The following is a 12305-nucleotide window of genomic DNA, read 5'->3' on the forward strand; positions in this document are numbered from 1 at the left end:
AAAGGCTAATGTATTAGATAAACATGTTTTTTGGCTACTGAATTGAACCCTGAACTGTTTTGTTTGTGGCTCCCTTACTGTAATGTGATAGTTTGATGTACTTGTTGTTTACTTATTGTATGGTGAACCATTTTGTGGCTAACCAATTGTATGTTGATCTATTTTGTAGCTAATTAATTGTACAGTAACTGTTAACCATTTTGTGGCTAAACTTTTGTATGTTGATTTATTTTGTGGCTTATCTATTGTACTGTGAACCATTTTGTGGCTAACCTATTGTAAATTGATTTATTTTGTAGCTTATTTGTTGTATTGTGGCTAACCTATTGTATGTGGATCTATTTTGTGGCTAACCTATTGTATGTGGATCTATTTTGTGGCTAACTTATTGTACTTTGATGTACTTTGTGGCTTACTTGTTGGACTGTGTCTCGACAATCCCACTAGTGACTAACTGAAGCAGAAGCTGGGCCCAGTCTGTTGTGTTGGACATGTTCCTTTGTATGGTGTCAAACATTCCACCTACCTGTAAACAAAGTGTGAACAATTGCTTACATAATGAAAGTACTAATGTACTACACAGACTTAGCTTTATCTTTTAAATCAGTACATTAAGTCAATACGTCAAAATATGATAAATAAAATAAATCATTTCTCTTGTAACAAATAAATACTCTTATTATACATTACATCAATCAAACAATTAGAAAATTCTAGATGTAAGATTCAAAATGGAAACTAAGATATGATCTATCTTTTTTTCCCAATTCAATATGCACTTTTGCCAATGAATGCAAATTATTCTAAAAAGAATGTTATCTGTAGATCAAGATAAGCAAATGTGTATTGTCAACTTACCAGGGACAACTTCAATAATAAAGCTTCATGAATGTTTGCCCGTACTTTGAATTCATCTGGAGTTTTATCCTAAAAAAGGAATTCATATTGTTATGTTGTACTTAAACTTTAAAAAAAAAAAAAAAAAAGATGTGTACAGCATCTTTAATCTTTAAAAAATTTTGTTTTCTTAACACCAAATTACCTTTATCTTGTTTTTGAATTTTCTTAAGATTAATATGTAAGATAGGATTGGAGAGGTCATACTTAAAATCAAGTATACCTCGAACATGACAACTGATATAATCCATGATATTAAATAGACAGCCTATCCTGACTATTACCAATGTAAATTTATTACACAGATCAGTGGCATCAGAAGCAAAATGTGGGGGGAGGGGGGCTAGACTTATCAGAAATTTTGACTAGCAAAAATAGAAAAAAAAAAGGTTATGCTTGTGTCTAACTTTGCAAAAAAAGTATGGGGGCTAGCTTAGTCACCCCCAGAGTGTGTTCAGTTGACTTCTGGACATTCTATAAGATTTTGTACAGAATGACCTTTGGACACTCATTAAGTGTGTGTACAGTGTGAATTTAAGACACTCTATGGGAGTGTATTCTGTGACTTCTGGACTCTCTATCAAAGTTTGTTAAGAGAAACATTTGGACACCATGGAAGTGCATCAAGCTTGATATTTGCACACCCTATGGAAGTTTGTTCAGTGTAACGTTTCGACACTCTATGGGGTTGTGTTTCTTGGTTTTTTTAACACTCTATCATTGTGTTTGGCATGACTTCCAGACACTCTATGGGTGTGTTCAGTGAGAATTTTGGACACTATGGGAGCATGTTTGATGACATTCTGGACATTCAATGGGAGTGTGTTTGGTGTGATTTTTTTTACTTTTGGGCACTGTATGAGAGTTTGAGAAGACTTCTGGACACTCTATGGGAGTGTGTGTATAGAGACTTTTTGACAACCTATAAGAGTGCATTCAGTGTGAATTTTGGACTTTTGGACACTCAATGGGAGTGTGTTCAGCGTGACTTCTGGACTAACCAGCGCCTCCTTGCAATTGTTGATGAACCTCTCCATTTGAGACAGCAGGGAGTTTAGCAAAACCTCTCTCTGCTCATCCTGTCCCTTCAGGCAAGTCAGGATCAGGCAAAGGAAAGGTTGGTGACTCAAAAGGGATTTACTACAGGAAAAAAGATGAAAACATTTATGTCTCAAAAGGTGTCTAAATTAAATAAAAAGAACATTTGTGTATAGCTGCAAATAAAAAGAAATTAAGTTAAAATCTTTGTTGCATTCTATCTTTTTTATTAGAATGATAAGATTTAAAGATCTCATTTGAGTTACGATTGCTCATTTGCTCTTTCATCATTTGGGTTATTAGTAAGATCTTAGATACAGTATCATTAACCAACAGCCAGTCTTCCATAGGCCGACTAACTGTTGGCCAACTAATTGAATTCTTCTTGATCCACTAAATATTTCATGCTCTATTCTGATTGGCTCCTTCATTCCTTTGAGAAGGCTATCACTACAATGCTTACATGAACTCATAAACAATAGTAAGTCTTCTAAACATGAATCCCAAAAAACTTAAAAGTTTTGCCTTCTCATTGATAAAATAATAATGAATATTCATGAAAAAGGTAAAGTTAATGTACAAGGCTTGCTTTATCTATAAAGTTTCTGTTCGCTGTACAGACTTCTGACATGTCTCACCTCCGCTGACTCCTCTCCTTGTCACGACCTTTGGACTGGAAGTTGTTCCCACTCTCCAACACATGCCCCGATAGCTTCAGCACTCTACCCTGGACCTGACTGGGCAGTTTTGAGATCAAGGGGCCCACCAGCCATATGGCATCTGGGTCAGGTCTATAAAAGAAAACAAGTACAGTAATACATTTTTAGAAATCACACAATCATTTTATTAATAAATCAATTTCATGCTTACAGCAAAATCAGTTTCATTCCCCTATCTTAAAATTGTACCAGTACTATAACTTATCTGTTGCTTATCTGATATACAAAGATACAGTAATAAAGAATCTAAGTATGCCCTTGGGGCTTCACTATAACTATGTTTTAGTGTATTCTTGTGCAGATTGTTAAAATTGACATCTTGGATCTTTTTTCTTTTTGTGAAATAGCTAAGTGAGCAAAATCAGAGTTGAACATGTACCAACATTGACAAATGCTGAAATTGCATTAGATTTAACAATAAAATTATGATTTGTGTTAAGTTATGACTCATTGAAATCTTCTGGTTTTTGGAAACGAATTTTGCATCCAAGTAACACAAAGCTAATTCCATTAAAACAACAGAGTGCAGGCAAGTTCATTACAAAATGTTAATTTATAACTCTTACTCATACTCACAACGGGCATGTAGGCGAATGCTTTAATTTAAAGCCTTGAAAAAGTATCACACCACCTATTTTTGTGTTAATCGTTTTACATAACAGCTGTGTCATAAATAATATATTTGTGTCAAAACTTGTTTAATACCATTATCTTGTTTTTCAAATAAGCAGTTTTTGATTACTGGCAAGTAACTTTGAAGTATTTAACAGCTAATAGCTTTAATAGCTTTCATACATCTATTATACAACACTTACAAATATCATGCTTGTGCTTATAACAAGTTAGAAAAGAATCGATTGGATAGAAGTCAACAAGGTGTTTATCATTGTTTCACACTGAAAATTCATGGACACAGGTGCAGTTATTTTGACTCATGGTTACAGCTGCACTTACTTTTGCTGACTGGAGTCCAGTTCCAGATGCCGATTGGTGGTCTCCGTCTGACGATGAAACAAATCAATGGTTCCTCTGGCTATGTTGTCCAGCAGAACATTAGTGTCCTAAGAATAAACAAGATGTATTTGTGTATAACTTTGCACAAAATTTTGCCACATTTGATAGTAAAATTATTTGATTAACTTTTCACCCCATATTATATTACATTGTTTGCCATATAGGAATTCATTCTTCTCTGCTATGAGGCAAATATAACCTGCTTGCTGATGCAGAACGATATCACTTCATCCTGATCCTTAGACATGACATATTTTGTTTACTCCAACAATGCTTTTCTACCATATTAAAGGTCATATGAAACAATTTTTAACACTATGATTTTCTTTCATGAATATAAAGCTTGGTATAAACAAATGTTAAAATACATGATGTAAGATTTTTTTGCCTTTGCATTACTGAGAAATAACCATGAAAACTGAGCACCTGAAAAAATTCTTGCCCGCTTATCGTTCTTGATTTTGTAGATTTATGATGTCACAAAGACCCACCGATGTAAACAATGCATTAAAACTAGTGTAATTTTACAGTACTTTATCGATTAAATTTAAGTAATTTTTGCATATATGAACGTGTCTTTCTTTTCAAATGAGATCATTTGATTTCGTAGTAGCCTACAGATGACTTAGTTTTAATTGGTCGTTAATGAATAAATCTAATATCAGCTTCTCACAAAAGTAAAATCGTGATGAAGATCCCGTACTGGAGTGGAAATTTAACGAAAGAAATGCTCCAACATTTACAGCTGATTAATGAATTATCCTGATCCTTTTGAAATAGAAACATCATTTTCTTCTTCGGTACGTATAATGATTGAGCTCCATTTAAAGGGAATTAAAGCATATAAATTGATTTGATTTATTTTGTCACATAAAAAAGTATATAAGGCAGGCCAATGAAAATGTTTGAGGCATTGTGTACATAGTTTGTATTTAAGAGCTGCTATAAAATGCCGCAAAATTATTCTTAAATTTTATTTCGAAATAATATAAATTTCTGACTTATTGATATATACATGTAGCAATATCTTTAGAAAATACTTTGTGTACACGTTTTATTAAATTAGATCGCGGAAATATGGCATTTAAGGATTTAGAAATGTATCGGTAAAATAAATCGGTTGTTTGATAAGAATAGTTGTGAACGAATGTGAAGATAATCAACAGATTTTATTAAGAACAAGCATCAATAATGATAACAAAAAACGAAAGAAAAAATTGCAGAAGAAAGTGAGATAAAAGGGATCTGTGAGTAAACACCGCACATACACGTTTTAAAATCAAAACACCGCACATTCAAGCACACGTTTCAAAAACAAAACATTTGAAGAAATTTCTCTTAGACTAAAAATAATTAAATGGTAACATATTTGTGAATTTGAAAGTGAAACAAACAATATAATCGTGAAGCGAATGAGGAACAATGAGGCCTACAAGTTTTTTGGAAAAAAATATTAATGAATTGCATGAACGTGCAAATGGGAAAAAACGATCAGACTTATTTTTGAATTTGTCAATTTCATTAAAAAGATCAAAATAAAATATATAAATATGCTTATATTAAAATTATATTATACTTGCATGTGGATCTATGAAGAAAATCATTTATTCTCCGTGCAGTCTCGAAACTGAATATCATTATGTACACGCTATTACATGTAAATAAACACGCACACGATTTCATTTCTTGTGAGAAAAAATACTGACGTGGTTGATTATTGTATAATTATACAAGTTTTTATATAAGATAGTATTTTTTTTCTTTTAAAATGCTGAAAATGACATGGATATTTGTATTCACAACATAGCTTTATAAGGCGATTGGGTCTGACTGACGTCATAAGCAAGGGAGGTAAGCCGCGTAAGTCAATGTTCCTTTTCCCGATTAAGTAATTTTGATCGACTGTGGCACTCACATTTTGCATAAAATATCCAAAAAACAATGTCAGTCTTATTAAATAGGCACTTATGAACTCATTCCCGTATATAACTCAATATGGTCAGGATATCGTTTCATATGACCTTTAAAAAACAGCTCATATTAGGGGAGATTACTCCCAGTTGGAAAAAAAATCAAGAGAGGTAACTCCAATTCATTGTATTAAAGAGAAAATGCATGTGCAGATTTTTTTTATATCCAGAGCACTAGGTTGCCAATGCCCTTAATTATGTGAAATAAAGTGTTCAGTACATGTTCAGCATCTGATAAGCTCCAGACACTTGAAAAGACCAGGTCTAGAAGAGAGAATATGGTAGTTGAAATTTTGATACTCTTAGATTTTCTTTATTTTAAAAAAAAACATTATTAGAAGTATCTGTATTCATTCCTTGCAAATGTTTACCAGGAAAAAATATTCACACCATTTCATAGACTAAAATTAGCTGGTGGCAATATTTAAGAGCCTGCAAAACGGTCCAGCAGCTAGGTTCTCCAACTGACTTAAGATTTTGTGAGTAGTATCTAGTATATATGTATGTAATTCATAAAAATTATATTTGCTCTCATGATAACGGAATAGGTTGCATGGCCTGTTACTAAAAGTATCACCAAGAGCTCAAAATGAGAATGTTTTAGTGATTCTGGGGAGGAAAAATAAAAATATATTACTGGAATATATTCAAATACTTCATTGTTTTAAAAAAAAAAAACCAGTTTAATACTTCTTAAACATAAAGTCAATACAACTCACATTTTTTTTAGATCCTGCAACACCAAAGATCTTAAATATACAAAGTAAAATGAAAAATTCTATGTACCCTCCTGGACGCCTTCTTACAATTTTGCATGTTTTTCTCCAAAACACATTCTTAATATTTATACAGTAAATCTTGCTGATTTCTGATGTTGTGCATTCATGCAGGTGTATTTCCCAAACCAGTTAAATTGTTATCACATAAACATTTCTTTATCATTCATGATTAATAAATGTTTTTCACTCCGGATCTTGTCTAGTCTGTTGGATGTTTGCATCAGCCTGCTCATTATTAGTGTTAATTATCTCCTGTATTCCGGTCATTTTTTTACCGGTACACGTGCTTGGTGATGATTCATGTCAGTAGTTCTTTTGTAAAAAATTCAGTGCAGAGGTGCAACTAAAATCCCCAATGTTCATTAATATGGAATTCAAGTATTTAAGATATCTCATTCCTCAATGGGGTTGTATCAAGAATTTACTGAGACGGCCATCATCCCCCGTATACCATGAATGTCATCAGTAAATTATGAGATCAGAAGTACTTATTCGTCTCGCACTGATCATGCAAGTACAAATTTAAGCTGTAAAAAGTTTTAAAACCATGTCAAAATCACATCTCCATATTTAATAAATGAATGCTAATTCAAAAGGTAATGATTATGTGTTCAGTGGACTTTAAATGTGACGAGTGAGACACCTTAAAAAAGCTACATTTTTTAAACAAACATTGTATGACATTACATGTATTAGACGTATAAACATGGTAAACCTATCATTTACATTTGTAAAACATTTAGTATTTGGTATTGTAATTTGAATGTTAAAATGTCCATGAATCTGGATGTTGTCTAATTCTGACAAAAAATTACGGAACCAACCCCCCCCCACATCAGGTTGGAATTGATAAGTATTATTGCATAATCGTATTACATTTTCAATGATAGGCCTTTCAGACATTTTTTTTGAAAGACTGGTACTGTTCTGGTTCCCTAGCTGCCCTTACCGCCTGCGTGGTTGCCTGTTTAAACAGGAGCTGGAGTTCTAGCAAGGAAACACGAAGCCCCCACATATCCAGATTCTGTAGGACTCTCTGGATTATCTGCTTCACCTCTGGCTCACTTCCATCCACCTGGTTCGGAACTCCGTTAGGGTAACAGATCATCTGGAGTAGCTGTTGGGCCTATATCAGGGATGGGGTCAATTACAATGGAAAGTAATTAATTAAATTACAATTACTTGCTTAAATTCTTCAATTAAATTACCATTACCATTACAAGAGTTTTCAAATGTAATTAATTAAATTACAATTACTTTGCAGATGTAATTAATTGAATTACAAATTACATTTTCATCAAAACTTACTAAAACCATGATTTATATACAACACATAAACATTTAAGGAGGTATATCTATAAAATGAATAAAATTTCCTCATAATCAAAATAATTTCACTGTTTGAGAATTTGCTAACTATTCTGATAATTAGTTACAATTTTTGGAAAGAAAAAAAATATATTTGGTTTTTATTGATTATTTTAAAACGCAGGTACTGGTAGTCACAATAAGGAGGTGTCCCATACACCCTGATATTCAATAAACATTTAAAAGTCATATCCCTTAACCTACACCTACCATGTCAACTAAAGTATTTCTTGCATGCAAAACTATTATATAAAAACTTTCTCCTTTGCATTTTTATACACTATTTTTTTTTTCTTTTGTAAATACAATGCCGAAGTACAGGTTAATCTCGGGTAGAGGACAGACTATAATTGTTATCAAAACACAATTCACACCTGTTGTTCTCTACCTAATTATCAAAATGTTTGCAATAAGGGAACATACCCTGTGGACATGTTAGGCATCAAAAACTTAAACCATTTTGAAGCCATACATTTTAGCTCTGTGTATTTTAGGCTATCAATTACAAAGCATGACTTGATAGTTTATATAATTTCGATAACACTGATTTTGTTTGTAAATTAAACAATGATGTTTTAAACTAACTCAATGATAATTGACACACTAATTATTCTAATAAGATGGGAAATAAGTATTTGTAAGAAAAAAGAGATCAAACAAATCATCAAATACATTTGGGAAACTTATCATTAAATATTGAATCATTGAAAAAATCCATTTTGAAAAATATTTAGTATGATATATATAATAATAGTTCAATGCTTTTTAACTACTCTTCGAACTTGACCTAATGTACCATTGCGTGGGGGAAAATGGGTAGTGGACAGCTTAATGTTTATATGTCCATCAGTGTGTAATTGAAAGTCATTGAAAAGTAATTGGAATTACATGCCTTTTTTGAAAGTAATTAATTAAATTACCATTACATGTAATTGAAAATGTGGCCAATTACACATTACTTCCAATTACATCAAAATTTGTAATTAATTACACTCAATTACCATTACAAATTACCATTACCCCATCCCTGGCCTATATAAAACAGCACAGAATCACTCAAACGGTAACAAACACAAAACCTGCATCACAGACACTACCTTTTAAAGCTAAATCCTAAAATTATCTTAAATATAAAGAGATTTGGAATTCAAGAGACTAAAAGTATATCTGCTTGTTTAAAAATGGGAATATTTATGGTGACTGTACACTTTTCCAACTATACGTTACAGCTATATACTTTGCCCACATTGAAATGTTACTGTTGTACACTTTGCCCACATCAAATACTACTGATATACTTTGCCCACATTAAATTTTACTGCTGTACACTTTGCCCACATTTAATGTTACTACTGTAAACTTTGCCCACATTAAATGTTACTGCTGTATACTCTGCTCACATTAAATGTTACTGCTGTACACTTTGCCCACATTAAATGTTACTGCTGTATACTTTGCCCACATTTAATGTAACTGAATCAGATGCACAATTTGCCCACATTAAATGTCACTGCTGTACACTTTGCCCACATTAAATGTTACTGCTGTACACTTTACCCACATCAAATATTTCTGCTGTACACTCTGCCCACATTAAATGTTAATGGCCTACACTTTGCCCACCTGTTTATTGGACAGCATGTTATCCAGGAGGAGGTCTGAGCTCTGTACTCCCTCGGGGTCCTTGAGGAATTTTTCCTGCACCCAGTCCTGCTTACACATCTCCTTCAGAGCATGTCTGGCAAAGTCACTCAGACCGGCACTCTCCATGCCATGCTTCCTCTTTGATGGCCTAAACCACAGAAACAATATCTTTTGACCATCCCTTGTTGAAATAACTTGAACTAGTACATTCATGCACAGATGTTGTCAGCACACACACATATAAACTATCCACATATAAACTATCGGCATTTTTATGTATAATATTGCATACCTTCCAACATTAAAGTAAAATAATTGGCTTTATCAATTGAAATCTACTAATGAATAATTATTGACCCATAATTTATCCATCAAATATACTGATATACCAACTAGATAAATCAAGGATATCAACAGATACATGCTAAACTCCAGTTTGTTGTAAGACTTTACCCCATGATCATATGCATGTCCTCCTCATCATCAATACTGCTGAGGAGACTGTGGAAGATGTCCTCCTTGTCCTCCTTCTTACTGCTGGACCCAGACTTGGTCCTCATCTCATCACTACACAGATCACCTAAAACAGCACACTGGTACACTGTACATTGCAGTCACACAGTTACTCACATATAAATGTGAGTGTGGGAGGGTAACAGTTGAAATTGACACCCCGAGAAAACCATTGTCAACCGGCGTGAAACGGAGGTTGACAATGGTTTCTGCTGGGTTTCAATTTCAACTGTTACTCTCCCAAACAGGCACTATTTAATTTATCACACTGAATGTCTTAATTTTAATGAAAATTTTACTGCTATTATATATAGGAAAGATGTGAATTTTATGGCTAAACATACGCACATAGTTTATGCGCATGTAACAATTTGTTGTGTTAGCAGTTGCCAAGTGTGTTGCTAACACTGAGGGTAATAGAACGGACTCTTTAACATAAAAGTAAAATAATTTATATTTGTGAAAGATCTCTTCCTTTGAACCAGTTTTCTCATTACAGTAAAACATGCTAGTGCCAGGAACTTGTGATTTTGATTCATTTTAAACATAATTCCCTATATTTTATAAGTTTATAATACATCTGTAAGCTTAGGGGAATGAAACTGACTTCATTTAAAGCCTGATTTTTGCTATAGGCACGTTCACTGTGAATGTGTTAATGTTACTCTATAATACTACATTATACAAGAACAACTGTTATGTGTTGATGTCGTAATGAAAAGAAACCAACCAGATTATATTCATGTACATGCTTGTCAGGAAAAAAGGATTAGCATAATAAGATAAAACTGTGAATAAAATAAACTGAGTAATACTGTAAAATTGGTTATTCATGCGTGGGGGAATATTACATTAGTTATCCGGTAAGCTTAAAACCGCGTTAAATACCCCTGCGTGAATGGTTAAAAAAATATATCAAAACTTCAATCTGGTACATTATGCATACACCTTTTTTGTACCCACATAAAAAACTTGTACTTGATCACCAACGTAAATACCACTCTTACAGTGACTAATTATAAGCTAATAATTCCAATGATATCCTTACTGAGCACCAGCATGGCCTTGAGGACTGCTAACACAGGGCCCACTGTGATACTGTCATGGGCGGCAGCCAGCAGGTGCTTGTCACAAGACCTCTTGATGTTACATTGACCTTTAGTTCCCGGTCTGAGACCAGGTGAGGTCAAGGTCATGTCTGAAGTCTTGAACAGCCTCAGCAGGATGTGACAGGTGAGCCGTGCTCCGTTTTCTGCATCCTGGTCCCCACTGGCTGCAACAAACACCATACACACAGTTTTACATAATGCATATTCAGTCCTGCTGTTAAATACCGTGGACTCCTAATTAAAAGCGAGGAATTTATCTGCATAAAATCTCAGGAAGCACACCTGGCAGATTTTAAAAACTTGTTATCATTTTTCTACCAGATGTGAAGTAATGAGTATAAAAATCTTTATAAAAAATTGGCTTTCATAGTTTGATGCAATCTGTGCTACTGCAGAATTAAGTACTGTGCAATGCATAAAATAAGGAATCTACAGTAGGTTTTTTTACAAATGCTCAATGTCTTCCTTACCAGTGGGTCTTGCAGATAGCAATGAGGGCAGGACAACATGAACAACCAGATCTTGTAGGGAGAAACAATGGCGGGCAATGAGAATGGCAGTAAACACGGCCAGGGAGTCGTGGATTGACATGTCACTCACCTAAAGATGATCAAACAATAAAATCATCAGTCAAAGTTTACCAATATACATGTACCTTACATGTAAATTAATCTTGCCAAAGGCTGTTTGCAATGATAGCTTAAAACTTTAAAATTACAATAAATTTATTTCCAAAACTTAAATATCTACATAGTGTGAAATCATAAAATTTTGTGGGAGTAATTTTCATGGATTGTCATTTTTTTCAGTTTCATGTACTAGACATATTTTTCTGGATTAACAGTATGATCAATATATTATGAACCTGTTTTCATTAGGCGTTGAAGATGAAAATATATTGGTGAGGGGACCAATAAAGTCTATGAAAATTGAGCCAACACAAATTCTAATGATTCCACAGTATAGAAAATACAGTGTATATATGGATAAAGTAACTTGCATCAATCTGTGTGAGAATGTCAATGAATCCACAGCTGTTGGCACAGGAGAAACAGAGGGCCTGTAGAACGCCTAACCACTCGGAGCTGAGGGCATTACACCTGGCAGTCAACTCAGCACACAGAATGGAGATCTCATTCAGTCTGATAAGTTAACAAAATATTGTTTCAATGCTCACTTGTAAAGACTAATCTCAAAATATTTTTTTTACTTATTGGGATACTCTGAATGTTCCTAATTTAAACAAGTACATTC

At 33.5% G+C, this 12305-nt stretch overlaps 1 protein-coding gene across 7 annotated transcripts in view; it reads right to left on the reverse strand.

Moving 5' to 3' along the window:
- The window catches only part of LOC128182535 (mediator of RNA polymerase II transcription subunit 12-like protein), a 43466-nt gene that overhangs the window by 16238 nt on the left and 14923 nt on the right, over positions 1–12305 (reverse strand). For all 7 annotated transcript variants that reach the window (XM_052851214.1, XM_052851219.1, XM_052851220.1 and 4 more), the window contains 11 exons: positions 12052–12193; positions 11522–11651; positions 10991–11215; positions 9883–10009; positions 9409–9577; positions 7367–7543; positions 3609–3715; positions 2574–2726; positions 1899–2037; positions 859–927; positions 417–526 (listed from right to left, as the gene is read on the reverse strand). In XM_052851214.1, the coding sequence (XP_052707174.1) occupies positions 417–526; positions 859–927; positions 1899–2037; positions 2574–2726; positions 3609–3715; positions 7367–7543; positions 9409–9577; positions 9883–10009; positions 10991–11215; positions 11522–11651; positions 12052–12193 (1548 nt within the window). The remainder of the gene's footprint in view (positions 1–416; positions 527–858; positions 928–1898; positions 2038–2573; positions 2727–3608; positions 3716–7366; positions 7544–9408; positions 9578–9882; positions 10010–10990; positions 11216–11521; positions 11652–12051; positions 12194–12305) is intronic.

This window comes from Crassostrea angulata, chromosome 4, assembly GCF_025612915.1.
Source record: "Crassostrea angulata isolate pt1a10 chromosome 4, ASM2561291v2, whole genome shotgun sequence".
Classification (NCBI taxonomy): Eukaryota; Metazoa; Mollusca; class Bivalvia; order Ostreida; family Ostreidae; genus Magallana; species Magallana angulata.